The sequence below is a fragment of the Colobus angolensis genome, unplaced genomic scaffold (assembly GCF_000951035.1).
Source record: "Colobus angolensis palliatus isolate OR3802 unplaced genomic scaffold, Cang.pa_1.0 Scaffold203, whole genome shotgun sequence".
In the NCBI taxonomy this organism is placed as follows: Eukaryota; Metazoa; Chordata; class Mammalia; order Primates; family Cercopithecidae; genus Colobus; species Colobus angolensis.
This window is the reverse complement of record NW_012115189.1, coordinates 2,932,270-2,954,305: the sequence shown is the minus strand read 5'-3', so window position 1 is coordinate 2,954,305 and position 22,036 is coordinate 2,932,270. Positions and strand designations below refer to the sequence as shown.

General features: G+C 34.2%; 1 protein-coding gene across 4 annotated transcripts in view; it reads left to right on the top strand.

Moving 5' to 3' along the window:
- The window catches only part of RNGTT (RNA guanylyltransferase and 5'-phosphatase), a 331,246-nt gene that overhangs the window by 174,666 nt on the left and 134,544 nt on the right, over positions 1 to 22,036 (top strand). For all 4 annotated transcript variants that reach the window (XM_011941909.1, XM_011941908.1, XM_011941911.1 and 1 more), the window contains one exon: positions 7,333 to 7,433. In XM_011941909.1, the coding sequence (XP_011797299.1) occupies positions 7,333 to 7,433 (101 nt within the window). The remainder of the gene's footprint in view (positions 1 to 7,332; positions 7,434 to 22,036) is intronic.

The following is a 22,036-nucleotide window of genomic DNA, read 5'->3' as shown; positions in this document are numbered from 1 at the left end:
CTACATGAGTGAATATTACCCATCCTTCAAGGCTTACAATGTTCATTCCTTTATAATCAATTTTAAGACACTCAGGTAATACCTTTTCTTTTTTTGCTATGTACTTAGAATACATTTAAAATCCCCAAGTGAAATTTATCCCTGGGTCACAAGATTGGTATAAACATATGCAGATCAATCAATATGATATACCACATTAACAGAATAAAAGCTAAAACCACGACCATCTCCACAGATTCATACAAAGCATTTGGCAAAGTTCAACATCCTTTATGACAAAAACTTCCAATAAAATAGGTATAGAAGAAAATTTTGTCAACACAAAGGCCATTTATGAAAAGGCCATAGCTAGCATCATAATTAATAGGGAAGAACTAAAAGCTTTTCCTGAAAAATCCAGTACAAGGCAAGGATTCCCCTTCTTGTTGCTTCTATTCAACGTAACACTGGAACTACTAGCAAGAGCAGTCAGGCATGAAAAAGAAATAAAAGGCATCTAAAATGGAAAACAAGTAGTTTATCACTACTTGCAGATGACATGATCCTATATGTGGAAAAAGACTGTTATATCAAAAAAAAAAAACAACCTGTTAATAAAGTTGTGGGATGCAAAGTCAACATACAAAAATGAGTTACATTTCTCTGCACCAATCAATAACAGCCTGTCTGAAAAGAAAGTGAAAAAAACAATCTCATTTACAATAGCATCAAAAAGAAAAAAATACCTAGGAATAAATTTAACCAAGATGGAAGAAATTGAATATTATACAAATAAATGGAAAGATATTCCATGTTAATGAATTGGAAGATTTACATTGTTAAGATGTCTGTACTACCCAAAGAGATACACAGATTTGGTGCAATCCCTATCCAAATACCAATGACATTTTTTACAGAATTAGAGAAAAACAATTCCAAAATTTGTAGGGAACTAGAAACCCTGAAATAGCCAAAGCGGTTTTGAGAAAGAAGAACAAAGTTGGAAGCATCACTCTTCCTGGTTTCAAGTTATATTACTAAGCTCTAGTAATTAAAACAGTGTAGTACTGACATAGAAACAGACACATCGACCAATGGACCAGAATAGAGGGCCCAGAAATAAACCCAAGCATATATGTTCAACTAAGTTTTGACATGGGCACCAAGAATACACCATGGGGAGAAGATAATCTTTTCAGTAAATGATGCTGGGGAAACTTGAATATCCATATACAAAAGAATGAAATTGGACCCTTATACCATATCCAAAAATCCACTTAAAATAGATCAAATACCTAACTGTAAGACTTGAAACTGTAAAACTCCTAGAAGAAAATATAGTGGAAAAGCTCCTTGATGTTGGTCTTGGCGGTGATCTTTTTGATGTTACATCAAAAGCTCAGGCAACAACAGCAATAATAGACAACTGGGACTACATGAAACTAGAAAACTTCTGCACAACAGAGGAAACAATCAACAGAATGAAAAGGCAGATTGGGTGAAAATATTTGCAAAGCACATTATCTGATAGGAGGATAATATCTATAATATTAAAGGAATTCACAACTTGGTAGCAAAAAACAAAACAAAAGCAAATAATCTAAGGACTTGAATAGACTTTTTTTTCTTTTCGAAGAAGCCATAAAAGTGGTCAACAGGTGGCCGGGCATGATGGCTTACGCCTGTAATCCCAACGCTTTGGGAGGCCAAGGCGAGTGGATCACCTGAGGTCAGGAGTTCAAGATCAGCCTGACCAACATGGAGAAACCCCGTCTATACTAAAAGAAAAAAATTAGCTGGGCGTGCTGGCACATGCCTGTAATCCCAGCTACTTGGGAGGCCGAGGCAGGAGGATCACTTGAGCCTGGGAGGCGGAGGTTGCAGTGAGCCGAGATTGCGCCATTGCACTTAAGCCTGGGCAACGAGAGGGAAACTCTGTTTAAAAAAAAAAAAAAAAAAAAAAAGGTCAACAGGTGTATGAAAAGGTGCTCAACATCACCAATCACAGGGAAATGAAAAATTAAAACCTCACTGAGATATTACCCCATGCATATTAAAATGGCTATTATCGAAAATACAAGAGATAACATACAAAATAGTTGGTGAAAGTGTAGAGAGTGAGGGTGTTCCACTGTTGGTAGGAAAGTAAATTGGTACAACCATTATGGAAAACAGTATGGAGGCTCCTCAAAAAATTAGAAACCTATTATATGACTCAGCAGTTCCTCTGAGTATATACCAAAAGAAATGAAATTAGTACTTCATAGAGATATGTATGCTCTTATGTTCATTACAGCATTATTTGCAACAGCCTACATATGGAAACCACCTAAATGTCCTTCAGTGGGTCAATGAATTAAGAAATTATGGTATATTTATGCAACAGAACATTATTCAGGCTTAGAAAAAAAGATCTTGTCATTTATAACAACATGGATGGAGCTGGGGGGCATTGTACTAAGCAAGATAAGCCAGACACAGAAAGAAATGGTGTGTGATTTCACTTACATATGGAATCTCAAAGAGTTGAGTACACAGAAACAGAATGCAAAAAACACCTATTATTAATCTACTTGGCTAATATTAGCTCTTTTAAATGGGGGAGAAACAAACCCAGTTGGTAATTTATTAGTAACAACTTTTGATTATAGGTGATAAACTAATTCTGTACCTCCTTATTGTAATTGAAACAGATATAAATTACTCTGTCAGTTCTAACTGTACAGTCTTCTGTGGTTAGAAGTATGAAAAAATTAGCAAGCTCAGGTCAAAGGGAGAGCTATGCTTTTTGTCCTCCCTCTCAATTGTGGGTATTCAGAGGGATTTGTTTTGTTGAAACTAGAAGGTACTGTTCAGGACTAGGAAGAAAGTTACCAGTGCTGGGAGTGGGGGAATGGGGGAGATGTAGGTTAAAGAGCACAAATTTGCAGTTAACACAGCCTGAATAAGTCTGGAGGTCTAATGTACAGCACAGTGACTGTACTTAATAATATTATTTTATATAGTGGAAGTTTGCTAAGAGAGTAGATTTCAGATGTTCTTGACACACATGTACGCAAATACAAGTTAACTGAGGAGATGGATAATGTTAATTTGCTTTACCATGGTAATCATTTCACTATGTATATCAAACATTGTGTTATAATGTTATATACTTTACATATCAAAAAATTTCAATTAGTTTTTCATTCTGTTGAGTAAATGCATTCCAATTAGGATACCTATAAAGTGAATATACAAATGTATCGATTAGTGTGATTTATTTATATTTACATATTATATGCATTAGAAAGCTATAATGCTGAGTAACACAATTATTTACAAAGCTTTTGTTTATTAAAATAATTTTTGTAATCTCTAATTACATGGACAGTGTTGTACAACTATCCCCACTATTTCCGAAACCTTTTCATCATCCCAAACAGAAATCATTTAACAACTAAGCAGTAACTTCCATTTTCTTCCACACTGTAGCCCTGGGCGACCTCTAATCCATTTTTGGTCACCATGATTTTTTTCTATTTTACATATTTCATGGAAGTGGAATCATAACAATATTTTCCTTTTGTGTCTGGCTTATTTCACTTAGCATAATGCTTTTGAGGTTCATCCATTTGGTAGCACGTATCAAAACTTCATTCCTTTTTATATTTGGATAATGTGTATATATACAACCTTTTGTTTACTCACCTGGTGATGGAAACTCGTCTTTACCTTTTAAGTTTTGTGAAGAATGCTTCAATGAACATTGACATACAAGTGTCTGTTTGAGTAGCTGTTTTCAGGTTTTTGGGGTGTGTACTTAGAAATGGAACTTCTGGGTTATGTGGTAATTCTGTGTTTGGCTTTTTGAGGAGCTGTTAATCTTTTATCTATAGTGGCTGCACACTTTTACATTTCTAACAGCAATGTGCATGTTCTGATTTATCCACATTCTCACCAACACTTGTTATTTTCTGTTTTTTTTTTTTCTTAATTATAGTCACCCTAGTTAGTGTGAAGTGGTATCTCCATTTGATTTTGATTGCATTTGTTTAATGATTAATGATAGGGAATATCTTTTCATGTGCTTATTGGCCACTTGTATATCTTCCTTGGAGAAATGTTTATTCAAGTCTTTTGACTTTTAAATTTGGGTTTTTTTTTTTTTTTTTTTTGCTGTTGTTAAGTTGTATGTATTTTAACAATATATTCTGGATATAAATAGGTACCTATCCAGATTTACATCAGATGTATAATTTGCAAACATTTTCTCCCATTCTATAGGTTGTCTTTTTACTTTCTTGATAATGTTCTGTCATGCACAAAGGTTTTTAATTTTGATTGAGTCCAAACTTTGTAGTTTTTCTTTTTTCTTGTGCTTGTTTCTTATGCTTTTCTTGTTGCTTATGCTTTTGGTGTCAAAACTAAAAATATACTGCTAAATCTAAGATCGCAAAGCCTTATGTTTTCTTCTAAGACTTTTATGGTTTTACATGTTATATTTAGGTTGTTTATTCATTTTTTGTTAATTTTTGTATATAGTATGAGGTAGGCATTCAATTTCATAGTTTTGTATGTGGAAAACCAGCTGTCCCACCTCTCTTTCTTAAAGAGAGTATTCTTTCCCTCATTGAATGGGCTTGGCATCCTTGTGGAAAAGAAATCAATTTGCTATAGATGTATGACTTTATTTATGTACTCTTAATTCTATTCTGTTGGCCTTTGTGTCTGTCTTTATGTCGGTACCACCTGTTTTGATTACTGTAGCTTTGTAGTAAGTTTTGAAAAGTAAAAAGTGTGACTCTTTCAATTTTTTTCTTTTTTCAAGATTGTTTTGACTCTTTAGGCCTCTTGAAATTTCATGTGAATTTGAAGAGCACATTTTCATTTCTGTGGAAAACACTGTTGGAATTTTCATAGAGATTGCATTGAATCTGTAGATTGTTCTAGGAGTATTGACATCTTAACACATTAAGTCTTCCTATCCATGAACATATGATGTCTTTCCATTTTTTTTTTTTTTAAAGAAATCAATGTTCAGCATACAGATGATTCACCTTGGTTAAATTAATTCCTACGTATTTTTTCCTCTAGATGCTATTGCACTTTTTTTTTTTTTTTTTTTCTAAAGACAGAGTTTCACTCTGTTGTTCAGGCTGGAGTTCAGTGGTAGGATCATGGCCCACTATAGCCTTGACCTCCCAGGCTCAGCAATTCTCCCACCTCAGCTTCCTAAGGAGCTGGGACTACAGGCATGTGCCACTATATTTGGCTAATTATTAAAATTATGTAGAGATAAGGTCTTACTTTCTTGCCCAGGCTGATCTCGAACTCCTGGGCTCAAGCTGTCCTCACACCTCCGCCTCCCAAAGTGCTGGAATTACAGGCGTGAGCCACCGCACCTAACCCTATTGTAAGTTTTTAAAAATTTCCTTTCCATTTTTTCTCTTCTGATTTTTATTGCTGGTATATAGAAGCAAAACTGAATTTTTGTGGTGATAATTTCACCAAAAATAGTAAATTATTAGGCATAAATTTAACAAAAGCCATGCAAGATCTCCATACTGAATACTACAGAACATTGTTAAGATTCATTTAAGGATGAATAAATGGAGAGATTTACAGTGTTTATGAATCAGAAGATTCAATTTGGTTAAGATGTCATTTCTTCCCTAATCTATTGATTGATTCAGTGTAATCCTCATTATAATTTCAGCAGGCTTATTTTTCACAGAAATTGGCAAACTGATTTTAGAATTTATGTGGAAATGTAAATGCTACCTTAGCTAAAAGTGTTCTGAAAAAGAAGAATAAAGTTTGAGGACTTAACAGCGTGTTTTCAAAATGTATAAAGTTATAGTAATTGAGACTATTCTATTAGCAGGAAGAAAGGCATATATGTCAATACAGCAGATTAGTAAGAAAAGAAATGTGTGTGTGTGTATATATATATATATATTTATATATACACAGTCCTGTGCTTCATACCATAGAAATTAATAAACCTGAAGTGGTTTGTATACCTAAAAATAAGAGCTAAAACTATAAAACTTGTCTAAGAAAACATAGTAGAAAATTGTAATGACTTTAAGAAAATATTCCTTAAATAGGTCACAAAAAGCACAAATTATATAATTTTTAAATGGATAATTTTGACATTACTAAAATAAAGAACTTTGGTCTTCGAAAGAAATTGTTTAGAAAATGAAAAAGCCAAAGACTGGTGGAAAATATTTGTAATACATATATCCAACCAAGACTATTTATTTAGAATATATAAGTAACTTCTTACAAGGCAGTAATGAGTCAAACAGCTCAGTGAAAACAAGAGTAAAAGATTTGAACAGACACTTCACCAAAGAAGGTATACAGATAGCAATAAACATAAGAAAAGATCTTCACCATCTTTGTACCATTAGAGAAATGCCAATTAAAATGGTGAGACACACACTTTAGAAAGGCTAAATTAAGAAGACTGACAGTGCCTCGTCTAAGGCAGATATAGAGCAAATGGACCTCTCATTCATTTCTGTTAGGAATAGAAAATGTTACAGTTTGACAGTTCTTACAAAGCTAAACATGCATTTGCCACGTGATACAGTCATTCCACTCTCCTAGTTATTTACCCAAGAGTTAGGAAAACATGTCAATGTTTTGGCAACATCATTCATGATAGCCAAAAACCGGAAACAACCCAGATATCTGTCACCTTGTAAATGTGTAAAGAATTTATGGTATATACATACAATGAAATCCTAGTCAGCAATGAAAAGGAACACACTACTAATACATGCACCAGGATAGATTCATCTCAAAACTCTTATGTAAAGTATTTCTTTATTTTTTATTTTTAAAGTTTTTCTTATGTAGGTACAACTATAGTCGTAAAAAACAGATCACTGTTGCCAGAATGCTGGGCAAGGGAATTGACTGCAAATGTTAGCAGGAAACTTTTTCAGGTCCTTGAAATGTTCAATATCATGATTTTGGTCATAGTTACGTAACTATATATATTTGTCAAGATTTGTTGGTTAATTTTATTCGTTATAAATTATCCCTCCGTAAAGCTGAACAAGAAAAAAAGCATTTTTAAAAATCAGGCTTCTTTTAAGTCATAGAAAGCTTGGATAGAATCACTGGTTTATTCTTTTTCTGGACTTTCACAAACAAGGGTCTACATGTTTTGGTAGGAAAAGAAGAAAGGTAATCAATAAGAATGTAGCTATCTAGCCTCAGGTGTTGGTTGAAGATTAAAGTTATGTTTAGAAAAGAAGTAATTTTGCTGAATAAAAAGTTACATTAGGTTTAATACATTGAATATTTAATTTTTAGCTTCTTAGTAATGATTGTCATCATTTTAATTGGCTTTAGAAATATAAACCTGGTCGATGTGATGATATTTTGAAATGGAAGCCTCCCAGTCTGAATTCTGTGGATTTTCGTCTAAAAATAACAAGAATGGGAGGAGAAGGGTAAGTATGCACTTTTGTACTTTTTGCATGAAATAATACTGTTTGTGTAAGGCTTCACCTTTTACAGGGTATTTCATGTATACTTTACAATACTTTAAAGAAAGAAACGAAAATACTTTATTTTACAAAATATTTTACATATACATTAATCTCATTTTCAGAGATTACTCCTTTGACCTGTGTCAGCTAACATTTTGCAGTTTCCTTTAAACTTTACTGATCTTTGTTTTAAAATCATTTTTCATTAATATAATATATTATTATATTAATAATAGCAATATGAAAATTAATAATATTAAAAAATGAACTTTGGCTGGGCGCGGTGGCTCACGCCTCTAATCCTAGCACTTTGAGAGGCCGAGATGGGTGGGTTGCTTGAGCTCAGGAGTTTGAGAGTAGCCTGGGCAACCTGATGAAACTCCCTCTCTACCAAAAATACAAAAATTAGCTGGGCTTGGTGGCACATGCCTATGATCCCAGCTACTCGGGAGGCTGAGGTGGGAGGATTGTTTGAGCCTGGGAGGCAGAGGTTGTAGTGAGCTGAGATTGCACACTGCTGCACTCCAGCCTGGGTGACAGAGCGAGACCTCATTCCCCCTCACCGCCCCCCCGCAAAAGAACTTTGTTAAATTGCAAAGTGAAAATTTTACTAAATTTTGAGATTTTACTAAAAAATAGTTCTGTTATATGAATTATAGATCTACATATAAGATGATCATTAGTATTATAATTAAGCATGTCAAAATAAGTCTTTTTTACTTTGAAGGAAATTGCTTCATGTTTGCATTTCCAGAGCAAATATTTTCTATACTTTTGTAGGGTAAGGGCTTAACTGTTGACTTTCATTAAGGTTTTTCATAATGTTTATTAAGTGTTAATTTTTTAATTTATTGGTTAATCTTTTATGACTTTTTTGGTTGCTGCCTTAGTATAAAAGATGCTTTAACATGAATATTTTGAAAATTTTTCCAAAGCCTTGTTTTTATTTCACTTCTGTTCTATAAATTTTTAAGTATCTTGTCTAAGTAAAAATACATTACAACAAAATAAGAAATCCTTATTCAAGGAAATCAGAGAAAGTAAACAGGATAATACTAGCAAAGAAATTAAAACTTACCAGTGTATCCTGTGAAATTTTTACTTATCAAAGGTAAAGCACCGATAGCATTTTTACTAGCTGATGGAACAGGGGATATATGGAGTCCAGACTCCAAAAGATTAAAATATTTTAAGAAACTATGCATTATCAAAGAGAGGAAACTCTGCATTGTGGTGAATCTTAAGTGAAAAGGTAGGTTTAATAAAGCATGTGGATATTCGTTTTCAAACAGTAGGGTATTTAATATTTTATTTTAGGCTGGGTGTGGTGGCTCATGCCTGTAGTTCCAGCACTTTGGGAGGCCAAGGTAGGAGGATCACTTGAGGTCAGGAATTTGAGACCAGCCTGGGCAACAAAAGGAGACCCTGTTTCTAAAACAAACAAAAATTAGCCGGGTATGGTGGTGCATACCTGTGGTTCCAGCTACTTGGGAGCAAGACTTTGTCTCAAAAAAAACAAAAAGAAAAAGAAACACACACACATGCACACACACACTATCCCTAAATGTTTGTGGCTTAATTTACAATTGGGACTTACTGGCAAAAAATTGTTACAACAATTATCTGGAACCCCCAGGAATATATTGAACTCTATATAGAGTCTGATTATAATCTGAGGATAGATAAATTTGATACTATAGGAATAGGTGGAATACACGCACGTGAATGACTTTCAGAATAATTTCAAAAATATCTTTCTCTTATCTAAACATTGGATAAATATTGATATGTTGAACTCAAGATTAGCCCAGTGTACAGATTTTCTCAGTTGCCAGTCAAATGTGGGATTGTTGATCACTAATCCTGCAAGTTGGGTATAGGCTTGATATGTTCTTCTGGAAGTGCCTAATAGAAGACCATCTTGCTATTAGAAAAATGGAGGCTAAGAAACTAATTCTAGTGGGGCTACACTTGTTTTATTTTGTTTTGTTTTTTTGACACAAGCGAATACAGTTCTTTGAAAAATAAGACTTCAAAGATGAAGTAAAATTTGTTAAACTGCTTCATTACTAGATCTTCTATTTTTCTTAATGCTATATTTGTATTTGGTTAAAAAATATAGACTCTCGGATTGTTTCATTGGGTTTTTAAAAAATCGCTTACTTTTGCCTTTTACAGTCATAATTCTTAGTGGCACTTAAAGGCTTCATGAGGCTAAACATAGAATACTCATTTCTCTAGTAGTAAAAAATGTTACTTTTACTTGTAATTTCCTATTGTAATTAAACATAGCATGATGTAATTCAGTTTAGTAGTTTGTCGTCCTAGTTTTGCTTTTTTTCATAGTACGTTTTAAATATATTTTGTTCTTTTAAAATTTTACCTATTTATATGTCTTCTTCCTAAAAAATGGAATTACTTTTGAGTCTAGCGCATCTTTAAAACTCATCCAAATGTTACTCTAAGGTGATTTTCAGATAGGAATGTGCAACTTATATCAGTGTATGTACATTATTTGTGTAATGGTAGTCAGTTTTCAAAAATAGAATATTTAATATGAAATATAACATAGTAGCTATTACATAAAACATATTTAGTTAGCCAGAGTAATATGCTTTTTCTAAATGTAAAGAATGTTGTGCATTATAGCAGTCTTTACTGAATAAATGAGTTTATATCTAATGCTTAGCATTAACTCAGTATTTTAGAGAATATTATAAGAAATGTGCCTATAATAGTTTGAAAGGGGAGTAGCTATGTTTCTGAATCATTAAGCATGCACTAGTGAAGTGGGACTAAGCTATTAAAACACCATGAGAGAAGCTCATTTCTTTGATTGTACTTCCAAATATTTCCACAAAGCCTAAAATGGAATAGAATATCTTGAAGGTATATAAATAGTAGTCTTTGAAAATGACTGCAGTAGTTTTCTAAGAAATGAAGACTGAGGCATTCTAGGTATGTTATTGAGTTTGACTTTAATGAGGTGCTAATAGTATAGATTTCTGTTAGATTAAAATTTAATACAAATAGAAAAATCTGTTCTATGTGTTGAGTGCCCTGTTGATGGCAGTTAAAATCTGTACTTTGCTCTTTTCATTTCCTATTATCATTTCTGAAAATTTGAGATATATTAACATTGATTTATCATGGCCAAATATAACTTTTGTGTATCTTAGCAATTTATATTGTGTTGAGTTTTATAGACAATACAGATTTTCATCTGAGAGCTATTCGTTGTTTTAAAAATATGATGGCTTTATATTAACTAACTTGTGACCTAAGACTATGGTCATGGTCAAAAGCTAGAATTACAAAAGTAGTCTGTACTCTGGAAATTGCAAACTCTTGAGTACAGTGTCAGTGATATATAGTGATTGGTATAAACTTATTATTTGTATAGAATAGTATTTTAGAGTACAGATTTTAAAGCTGGACTGCCTAGGTTATCTCCTTACTGCCTGTGTGATTGAGCACATTACTTTTTTCTGTTTGTCAAGTTCTTCATCAATAAAATAAGAGTTGGCCTCATGAGACTTTGTAAGGATTAAATAAGCTAATGTATGTAAAATGTTTAGAACAGAACCCGGTACTTGGTAAACATTGAAATATTTGCCATTATTTTTATTGTTTTAATCAAAACAAATTTAAAAGTGTGTCTTCCCTTCTTGCTGCTTCTGCAATACTATCTGTTACTTGCTGCACCAAGTCCAACTTTCCGTGTGAATCATTTCCTATTTGATTCCAATCTTTGTTAATTTTCCCTTTTAAAATGCATATATCTTTAGCTTATTTGTGTAATTTATCATAACTGTTAAACATCTGGAGAGCAAGAGCACAGCAAAGTCAGTAACTTTTCATTATAGACGTTTTTGTAATAAGTCTCTTAAAATAACCTTGACAGTATATATACTGGTATAAATAGTATATAGTGGTTAAGAACATAGGTTATTGGCCAAGTTTGCCCAGAACTAAATCCAAGTTCCACTACTTATTTGTTGTGTGGTCTTGTTACTTAACCTACCTCATCTGTAAAATGTCCACAGGAATAATGTTTATTTTGTGGATTTGTTGTGCTGAAGATTTATTTACACTCAATATTTAATTGCAGGGGTAAACAAAGTTAATGTAAGTCTGCCTTTATAGAATTTACAAGCTAATGGGCTAAAATGAAAAAATAATACTGCTTTATGAGGTTCTGTGAGGATTAAATAAATGATGCATGTAAATTCAGTATAAAACTCAATAAATAAATGTTTCCTTTAAAAAATGGTTATAGTTATTAACTGAACCTCAGCAGAATGTATGGTTAAGTCATGAATTAAAAACATACTCTGTATTATCAAGTGGAAAAAAAGTGCCCTGAATGAAGAAGCCTCACTTTGCTGTAAAAATATAAAGATTTTTGTCCTTCTAATAAAAAATATACATTCTAAAACAAGAATGAAATGTAATTCTTTTTTTTTTTTTGAGACGGAACCTCACTCTGTCTCCTAGGCTGGAGTACAGTGGTGCGACTCAGCTCACTGAAAGCTCCGCCTCCTGGCTTCACGCCATTCTCCTGCCTCAGCCTCCTGAGTACCTGGGACTACAGGCGCCACCACGCCTGGCTAATTTTTTTGTTTTTAGTAGAAACGGGGTTTCACCGTGTTAGCCAGGATGGTCTCGATCTCCTGACCTCATGATCCACCCATGTAGGCCTCCCAAAGTGCTGGGATTACAGGCGTGAGCCACCGTGCCTGGCCCAAAATGTAATTTTTTACCTATCACATTGGAAATATTAACATTGTCCCTTTTGGTTAGAATGTGAGCAAATAGGTACCCTCCTAAACTGTTTGGTAGGAACAGAAGTTGGTACAACTCTTTCAATGGGCAATAAGGTAGTATATATCCTGAGAAAATATGCTCCAATTTTGTGAAAGGAGATACCTTGTTTGTCTTCTACATAGTTGTATTCTTAGTACATAGCGTGGTGACTTGTTTATAGTAGGCACTCCAGAAATATTTAGTGATGGAATGTATATACAAACAAATAAGAATATGTAAAAGTATGTGTATAATAATTTTATTAAAGCATCATTATAATAGTGAGAAACTGGAAATATTCAATGTCTTTTTCACTGTAAAAGTCTTTTGTAAAATATAGTTGTATACATGTGTCTTCCTGTATGTGTTTCCAGGAAAGCTGTTAATAGTATTCTAAAAATCTCTAATAGTTATCTTTTACAAATTGGCCTAGTCTGTTGAGATACAAGATTTCCTAGAGCTTTGAGGTTGAGCTCAGACCTAGCATCTATATTTGTTGTTTGATTTTGCATTCACACATAGTTGTGTGATGTTAATAGACATACCAGTTTGGATTTAGTTAAAAACAGAAACACAGCAAATATTTTAACAGAATGAATTTAGTTTGAAGAATTGTCTGTTACAAAAGAACTGAAGAGATGAAAAAATCTTGCAGAGAAAGCAAGCACTGCAGGAAGCATATACCATGCAGAGAACTGGGGTAACAAAGAAATGAGGGTAGATTATTAAAATTTAGAAGATTGGGGGAGGCCTTATAGGGTTCATAAGAAGCCAGTTGCTGCCCAGCTGTCGTTCTTGCCACAAGATCTTGGAGGAAGGATTCCGAGGCTCCAGACAATTGATATATTGGGTTATAAGGCCCAAGTGGCAGAGCAACTTACACTACAGCCTGAACTTGTTGCAGAGTCATCTGTTGTTCTGATTTCAACTCAAAAATGGTAGTCTAACAGGTTCCTTGGTCAATGAGTTGGAGTACTGCCTCAAAATCCAGTGATTGTTAACTTTTGTAACGTCCTTTTTAGTATCCACTGATAGTGCAAGTACAGTAACTTGTCTCTGACACCTTGGAGAAGCTATCCTGATAGGCTTCCAACCATTGGACCCCTAGAAATCTTACTTAGGCAATGGGCTCTTAAATTTTGTGGGTTTTATGTCTTCTGTCTTACATGTTTCTTAGTAAGATGTCTAAAGAACTTTATACTTCCTCCTTATCACTCTCAATAAGTACAAAATCATCAGCATTGTTGATCAGTGATTTGCTCTGTGTAGTGTCAGAGGGACCACTGTCTCTGAAAAAAATTAAAAAGACAGACAATAACAAGTGATAGTGAGAAACTGGAGTCCTTACACATGGATGTTGAGATTGTAAATTGGTGCAGCCACTGTGACAGTTACATAGTTCTTCAAAATGTTTAAGATAGACTTACCATATGACTCAACAATTCCACTCTCAAGTATATACCCAAGAGAAATGAAAACATATACCCACATGAAACTTGTATGTGAATCTTATCAGCATTATTCATAATAGCCAAAGGGTGAAAACAGCCCAAATATTTATCAACTGACACATGGATAAATATGCAAGCAAAATAACTCTTCCACCAGGCACAGTACCTTACTCCTGTAGTCCCAGCACTTTGAGATGTCTGAGGTGGGCATATTGCTTGAGTACAGGAGTTCGAGACCAGACTGGGCAACCTGGTGAAACCCGACTCTAACAAGAAAAAAAAGAAAAAAGCTGGCCATGATGGCACATGCTACTCAGAGGCTAAGGTGGGAGGAACACCTGAGCCTGGGGAGGTTGGGGCTACAGTGAGCCGTGGTAGTGCCACTACACTCCAGCCTGAGTGACAGAGTGAGACCCTTTCTTAAAAAAAAAGGAAAAAGAAAATACCTTTCATTTAGATGACTGTAGTGGATCCTCTTAAGCAAAGAGACTCTGGGTATTATGCCAACTGGATTTCAGTTATACCTCTGCCACTCTTTACTCAAGTTATCTCTGTGTTGCTTGTGTTTCTGTAACTTCATTATGTGGATAATAGTGCCTACCTCATGTAGGACTTTAATGATATAATACATGTAAGTCCTTTAAACTACTGCATGTTACATAATAAGTACTACGTATATATTTACTATTTTTTAAAAAGACCACTGTCTCTGTAGATTATACTATGGCAGAGAGCAGAAAAGCAGTATGCTATGGCTGCAAGATATACTATTGGTCATGCTAGGCAAGGGCAGATGTCTTCCAATAGCACCGCAGATTGGTACGGAGAAAAAAGTATTTGTCACCTTGTTGTATATAAGATTTTAGAGGCTATGCTGATTTGTTTCGTTAAAGACTGCACATCTGAAATGGCAGCTGCACTTGGTTTAACAACATGATTAAATTTATGATAATCAAAAATTATTCTAAATCTTTGATGGTGGTACTAATTTTTGCATTTCCCTTGGAGATATATTATTGCTTTTGGTTTATTTTCCTGGTAGGGAGGGCTGGTTGAAGGGGCTTTTATTTGGCCTTTCCTAGCATAATGACCCTTATTCCATGGGTCAGACAGCCAATGTGGAAATTCAGTTTCCAAGTATTTCTCTTCCAGTTATACATCCAGTAACTGGAAAATAACCGCAGGTTGTATTTGTGGACATACCGTCCCACTTAGATTTAAATTTGAGCCAGTAATCCATTTATCACCAGATTACCCTAAGTTCTCCATTTAACTTATGGACTCCAGTGGCGTTTTGGGTCCCTGGCAATTCGTGTGTGTTTAAAGTTAAGTGTCTGGTAATCCCCTAGTGGTCCGAGTGTCCTTTCTTTTGGATTAGAATTTTTCTTTTGAAAAAGAGAACACCCTGACCACTAGGGGATTACCAGACACTTACTTTAAACAGACACGACCGCTAGGGGATTTACCCCTAGGGGATTACCAGAACAATCACTTTAGCAAGTGCTGCGCATCCTTTGAAAAACAGTTGGAAAATTTACAGCAAGGGTCAGCACATTTTTTCCATGAAAGTCCAGATAGCAAATATTTTAGGGTTTGTTGCCTGTATATCTCAACTACTCAAGTCTACCATTGTGGTGCTAAATCAAACCTAGACAATATGTGTATGAGTGAGCATGACTGTGTCACAGTGAAATTTTATTTACAAAAACAGGTGTGAGGCCAGATGTGGCCTGTAGACTATAGTTTGCCAACTGTGGATTTACACCACTGTGCATGGTTGTAGTAGTATTCTTTAAGGGGATCTGGCCTCCCACTTGTATTGGGAGGCTGAGGTATTTTTGTTGTTTGTTTGTTTTGAGACGGAGTCTTACTCTGTTGCCCAGGCTGGAGTGCAGTGGTGCGATCTCGGCTCACTGTAACCTCTACCTCCTGGGTTCAAGCAATTCTCCTGCTTCAGCCTCTGGAGTAGCTGGGATTACAGGTGCCTGCCACTATGCTGGGCTAATTTTTTGTAATTTAATAGAGGTAGGGTTTCACAATGTTGGCCAAGCTGGTCTTAAACTCCTGACCTCAAGTGATCCACCTGCCTCGGCTTCCCAAAGTGCTGGGATTACAGGTGTGAGCCACCACGCCTGGCCAGAAGGTTACAGTTTGTTAACCAGCTAAGGTCTGCACATTTAAAATTGAGAAATGCTAGCTTCCTAGCAAGCACAGTGGAATATATAGAATTGACTACGTGGTTCTCCTTTACTTCCTATAGGAAAAGTCTTTTTACTCTGCTGGCTAGTGTGTGTGTGTGTGTGTGTGTGTGTGTGTGTGCGCGCGCGCGCGCGCGCGTGGGTTTTGCTTAAATTCATTAAAAAAAAAGAATGAGCTGGGTTTGGAAGCTGAGGCAGGAGGATTGCTTGAGCCCTAGGAGTTAAGAGTCCAGCCTATACAATACAGCAAGGTCTCTTCTCTGCGGGGGAAAAAAAATTCGTTTTCTCATTGTTATTTGAATTAGTGTTATTCTTTTTGAGAAGGAAATTATGGTGGTAAAATATTTTTCTGAATGTTGAAAAACTGTTCTTATATAAGGAAGGATTAAGTATAGGGGGAAAAGTCTTATTACTTTGCTGAGCAGCATTTTTCTGTTTTCTACCCTCTGCCTCTTTCTCAAAATGAAATGCTTAATTCTTTTATTTATATTTTATTTAAAAATTATTTTAAAGAAAGTAGAGATAAAAACACTAATGTAATCACTGTTATTCCAGAGTATGCTTAATGACTAAGTTATTTGGCATATAGCTTGTTGTATTTTTTAATGTATAACATAGCTATTTTTATTATTTAGCAAATGATCCATAGTAACTGCTTTCTTACTTGAAAATATTCTCATCACCCAAACATGTTTTAAGACAAGTGTTTCGTTGGCTTTCGGTCTTTGAATGGTTAGTACTCTTAACATTCTTGATTATGTTTTACTTCCAGTATCCCTAGGAGAGGCAAGGAGGAGCGGTGACTGAACTCTTCTCAGTTCCTTTGCCTGGTTATCTCTTGGGTATTAGTAACTCTTGTTTCCTCTGGTATTTCATCCTTCCTGCATTCAGCAGAAAATCTTTCCCAGGCCTCTTACCAAAAACCAACATCATAATCAAAGTGCCTAGAAGTAACTAGTAGAAGAAAAGGAGTATGTGGCTTTAAAACATCTACTTATGATCTCACTGGAGTCAAATTCCTTATTTTTACTTGTTAATTTACTAAACAGAAATGTATATCACCTTTGTGTTATAATTTGGTTCTTTGGAATTTAATTTTCACATTCATTTTAACACTATTCTTTACATTAGAACCTTTTGCTTATGTAATTTTTCTCAATGTATGTTTTCCCTAATTACAATTTCTCTAAGTTACCTTTTGTTTATGTTATAAAAAGCTTGATACCTGGTGGATATTATATAGGTTAAATATTAGTTAAATTCCTACTTTGAATCACATTGAAGGTGGTGGGGGGAAAACGAAGTAACTTAGGAACATAGGATTTGAGTGCAGATCCTCGTGAGAGATGAGATGGGAAGAACTGCAAACAAATCTTGACTTTCTTTTTTATTAGGTTTGTTTTTTGCTGTAATTATGGTTGTGAAACTCCAAACTACTTTAGAAGTGTTATAGGATTGAGCAAATCGGTTGTCCGGGTTCTCAGTGAGGAGGGAGAAAGATACAAATATGAAATGGAGGAAGGCAGTGAAGAACTCTGTGAGATGGATTAGAATTTTTAAAATATTTGAATATATGTGTTCACATGTATGTGCATGTATGTGAATATATATACATGATTGTGTTTGTGTATGTAACATGATTGTGTTTGTGTAATATATATACATGATTGTGTTTGTGTATGTAACATCAGGATTTGCTAATTTTCCAATCTTTGTCTTGAGGCTCTTCTCAATCATTTCCCCTGTTAGGAAGCCCTCAAATTTCATACCTCACTTTACTCAGTAGACACTTGGATTCACAGGCTGATAATTCAGAGTTGGGTATGAGGAGAAGTCAGACATGTTTAGATTTATCATCTTCCTAGGATCCTTAATAGTTTATTTTTAATTTCCAAGTAGTCTTTGTCTTCTTTTTTGACCTTATTATTTCTTTTCTTGTTTTATCATTATGACAAGAATGTTCTGAACAATTCCCTCCTAGGGAGGAGAGGGGCAGAATAAAGATTTTCTTTATTTATGTTCTATTTTAACTTCTATTTGTAATCATCCTTAAATTTGTCAAAGGCCTTTTTAACTGGTACTTTCTAAATATCTGAATCTAGAGTGAAACCCTGTCCCTAGTAAGACAAGAAACTCAGACTATTCAGCTACTTCTCTGCTTCTGCTGCTCTTTGTCAGTATAATCTATGATTTTAGATACAAATCATGTATATTGTGTTTTTTCTTTCAAAAAGTTTTCTTGCATTTATATTTTAATTATATGATTCTGTTTTTAACAGTTATTTAAACTCATTACTATTTAAATGGTTCCATTTTGGGTAGATTAATATTTAACACTTATTTAAACTTAAACTTTTCTCTATTTTAATTGGAATTGGTATTGACAGACATTTCATATCTGGCTTTATTCCTTTTTCAGAACTTTTCTATCAGTTCAAGTAGTTTTATATATATATATATATTTTGAGACAGGGGTCTCACTCTGTTGTCCAGGCTAGAGTGCAGTGGTGTGAACACAGCTCACTGCAGCCTCAACCTCCCAGACTCCAGCAATCCTCCTGCCTTGGGCTCCTAAGTAGCTGGGACTACAGGCGCATGCCATCACACATAGCTAATTTTTAAATTTTTGTAGAGATAGGGTCTCACTATGTTGCCTAGGCTGGTCTCAAACTCCTAGGCTCAAGCAGTCCTCCTGCCTCAGCCTCCCAGAGTGCTAGGTGTGAGCCACGTGCATGGCTTTAGATTATGTTTGTAAGAAGCTATGTTTGTTATTTCTTCACAACCATTATTTCTTCTTATTTCTTCCTAACCAGGAATGTTTCTATTATAGTCTTATTTGCAAAAATACATAATTATCTTAATTTTAGGGGGAAATAAAAGATAACATTATAGCAGCTTTCACTGATTTGTTTTTTTAAGTACTTTGAAATATTAATTCTATTTATATTTATTTTTATAAGAAGCTTTTTCTCCAAAGAGTATATAAAGACATTTTTTGCTTTTAGAATCTTGATAATATCTGTAGGATCATCAGAAAATTTTAGATTATGAAATCTTTTTTTATTTTTTAAAATTTTTGTGGATACATAGTAGGTGTATGTATTTATGAAGTACATGAGGTGTTTTGATACAGGCATGCAATGTGAAATAAGCACATCATGGAGAATGGGGTCTCCATCCCCTCAAAGCATTCTTTTGGTTTACAGATAATCCAGTTACATTCTTTAAGTTATTTTACAATGTACAGTTAAGTTTAGATGGTGAAATCTTGAAATGTGGAGAATTTCCACTTCTAAAAACATATTTATCTTCCTAAGTTTGTATTGTATATATATTCAAAAAGATAGAATATTTTTCATGACATTACTTTAGTCTACTACAAGAACAATGGTGTATAATAAAAATATTACTAAGCCTTGGTAAAATGAAGCAGTTATATTGTAGTCTGGTGGCTTATATTTGATATAATTGTAGATGGAATTTTTTAAATTAGCAATTTGTTATAGTTTGCTCTATTAAGATTTAGCCTAAAGTGTTTATGAAATTCGTATATTTTTATTGCTAGACACTCCAAGTTCAAATAATTGTTTATATCCTCAGGATAAAGAAGGAAAGATTTGAGCTTTTTAGCCACTGTACATTTCTTAATTAAAACTAGTGAGGAATAAATTAAATAGCTGTGATTATTAAAATAATAGCAAAATAATTAGTAATGGAATGATATTTCTTTAACTTGCACAGTCTGTTTTGAACCAAGTCATTTAATTTGGTTTAAAGAGTTAATTATGATGAGAGGATATTTAATATCCTCTAGCATATGACAGCTTCAAAATATAAATATGGTAATTTATTATAAAATGAAGAAAGCTGGGGCACATCATTGTTAATGCAGTCCTTTTATCTCTGGAAAATGGAACTCATATTAAGTTTTGACTCTCAAGGGAGAGAATATGGGGGGAGGGTATGGAAGAGGTTTACTTTATTCTTTGTGTACATCAGAAAACTATCTTAGCAAACTAGACTTCCAAGTTTTGAATGATAGGATTATAGAAACAATTATGACAAAAGATTTTTGCAGAGCTACATATAGTGGTGGAGCTAGTGGTTGATTTTAATTTTATTATATTGGCACCTATTATATATGAACTTTGTTTAAAAAAATTAACCTTAATTGTAGGAAATGCTTTTTAGTGTATAGTAACAATTTAAGCTGTAGATTTTTTAAATGCCCATATAACATACCAGCATTGCCTAGTATAAACACTACAGATTTAACAGTTGGATTTATATTAAATTATTACCATGTATTCTTTTAATAGAAACGTCTATCAATGGGAGGGTTTCAGTATTTACAGCTCCAAAGATGCTTTATGTTCATATTGATAAGCAGAAGCCACTACAGGTTTCAGAAACATGTTTTCAGTCATCAAATGAAGTCCAGGTTATGTGTCCTTTTGAACAGTAACACTGTATTTTCATTTAATTGTTTGAAGTTGATACTCTAAATGACTATAGTTAATATGTTAGTATCAAGAATATTTTTACTGATCACTATGCAGTTACATGAGTTATTTAAATATTCATCAAATTTACTTCTTTTTGGTAGTGTTCTAATATTTATAAGTCGAGCTGGAATATGTAGTATTCAGATTTAAAAACTGCATGGGCATTTAAGTGGGTTCATTGTAGAAGGCATAGACCATATCATATGATCTCAAGGGAGTTTAGAATAAATTAACTATAAATTACGTGAATTCATTACTAAGGAACAAAGGTGTTTATTCATCTTTTTCAGAATCTGTTTTATGAAAAAGAAAAAGAATGGACTGGCTTACTTGTCTTCAATTTACTTTTAAACTTTCATTGTTCTAAGTAGCAGTGCTAGTTATAACTGATTCATCACTATTCAGTAAGCATTTATTGAAAACCATCTATGTGCAAACCACATTGTTAGGTGCTGCGAATAAAATGATGGATAAGCCCTATCCTGGAGGAGTCAAAACCTGACTAGGATGGCAGATATAAATAACTATCATTGTGCCAAATGCTATACTATTAGAGTGAGTAAGGCTAGTGAAGGAGCCTAGACAATTTTATATCTTCCACATAAAAAACAGAAAAAAATGTAACTATGAAGAAAATGTAACAGAAAAAAATGTAACTATGAAAGCATTTTCCTTGTTAGTAATAGGACAAAGAAGATTCCAGAGAAGATGGTTCACGTGAGTAAAACTTTATAAGTATGTAGGAATGACGTTCAAGACAGAAAGCATAACCTGAAAGAAGGCGTGGAACTCGGGAATGTTTATCTAATAACTAGAGTTTATGGAAATAAATAAATCAGGCCAGGACCACACTGTGATAGATCAAGAAAGCCAGAGTAAGAAATTAGGGCTTACCCTGGAGAGTTAATAAACAGTAGTAAATAGAATTGATATTATCTGTATTTTAGAATGAACTGGCTAGGAGATAGAGGTTGTCAACATATTCCAACCAGTTTCATAAGCCAGAAACCTGTGGACCATCTTTGCCTCCCTCACCTGACTATCCAGTGAGGTACTGTCAGTTTTGCTTCCTAGATATTGCTTAAATCTATTGACTTGCCCCTGTTCTGTAGACATGATTGTTATTCAAACTAGCATTATATTGCCTGGACTAATGTGGTAGCCTCTAACTGGTCTTACCATATTACCCTTGCTCTTAGTACATTGTTTGACATTACTAGAACACTGCTATCTCCCACCCCAGGCCCCTTCTTTTTTGTTAATATCTACTATTTGCCTGGTGTAGTGGGTTGAATTGTGCCTCTCAGAAAGGTATGTTGAAATCCTAACCCTTGGTATCTGTGAATGTGACCCTATTTGGAAACAGGTTTGTTGCAGGTGTAATTAAGATGAAAGTTAAGACGAGCTCATACTGGAGTAGTATGGGCCTTTAATCCAATGACTTATGTCCTTGTAAAGAAGGAAGACACAAAGAGATATTATACATGAGGGGAGAATGTCTTGTGACTATGGAGGCAGAGACTGAAGTGCTATAGCTGCACGTCAAGGAACACGAAGAATTGCTAGTAAACCACCAGTAATTAGGAAGAGGCAAGAAAGGATTC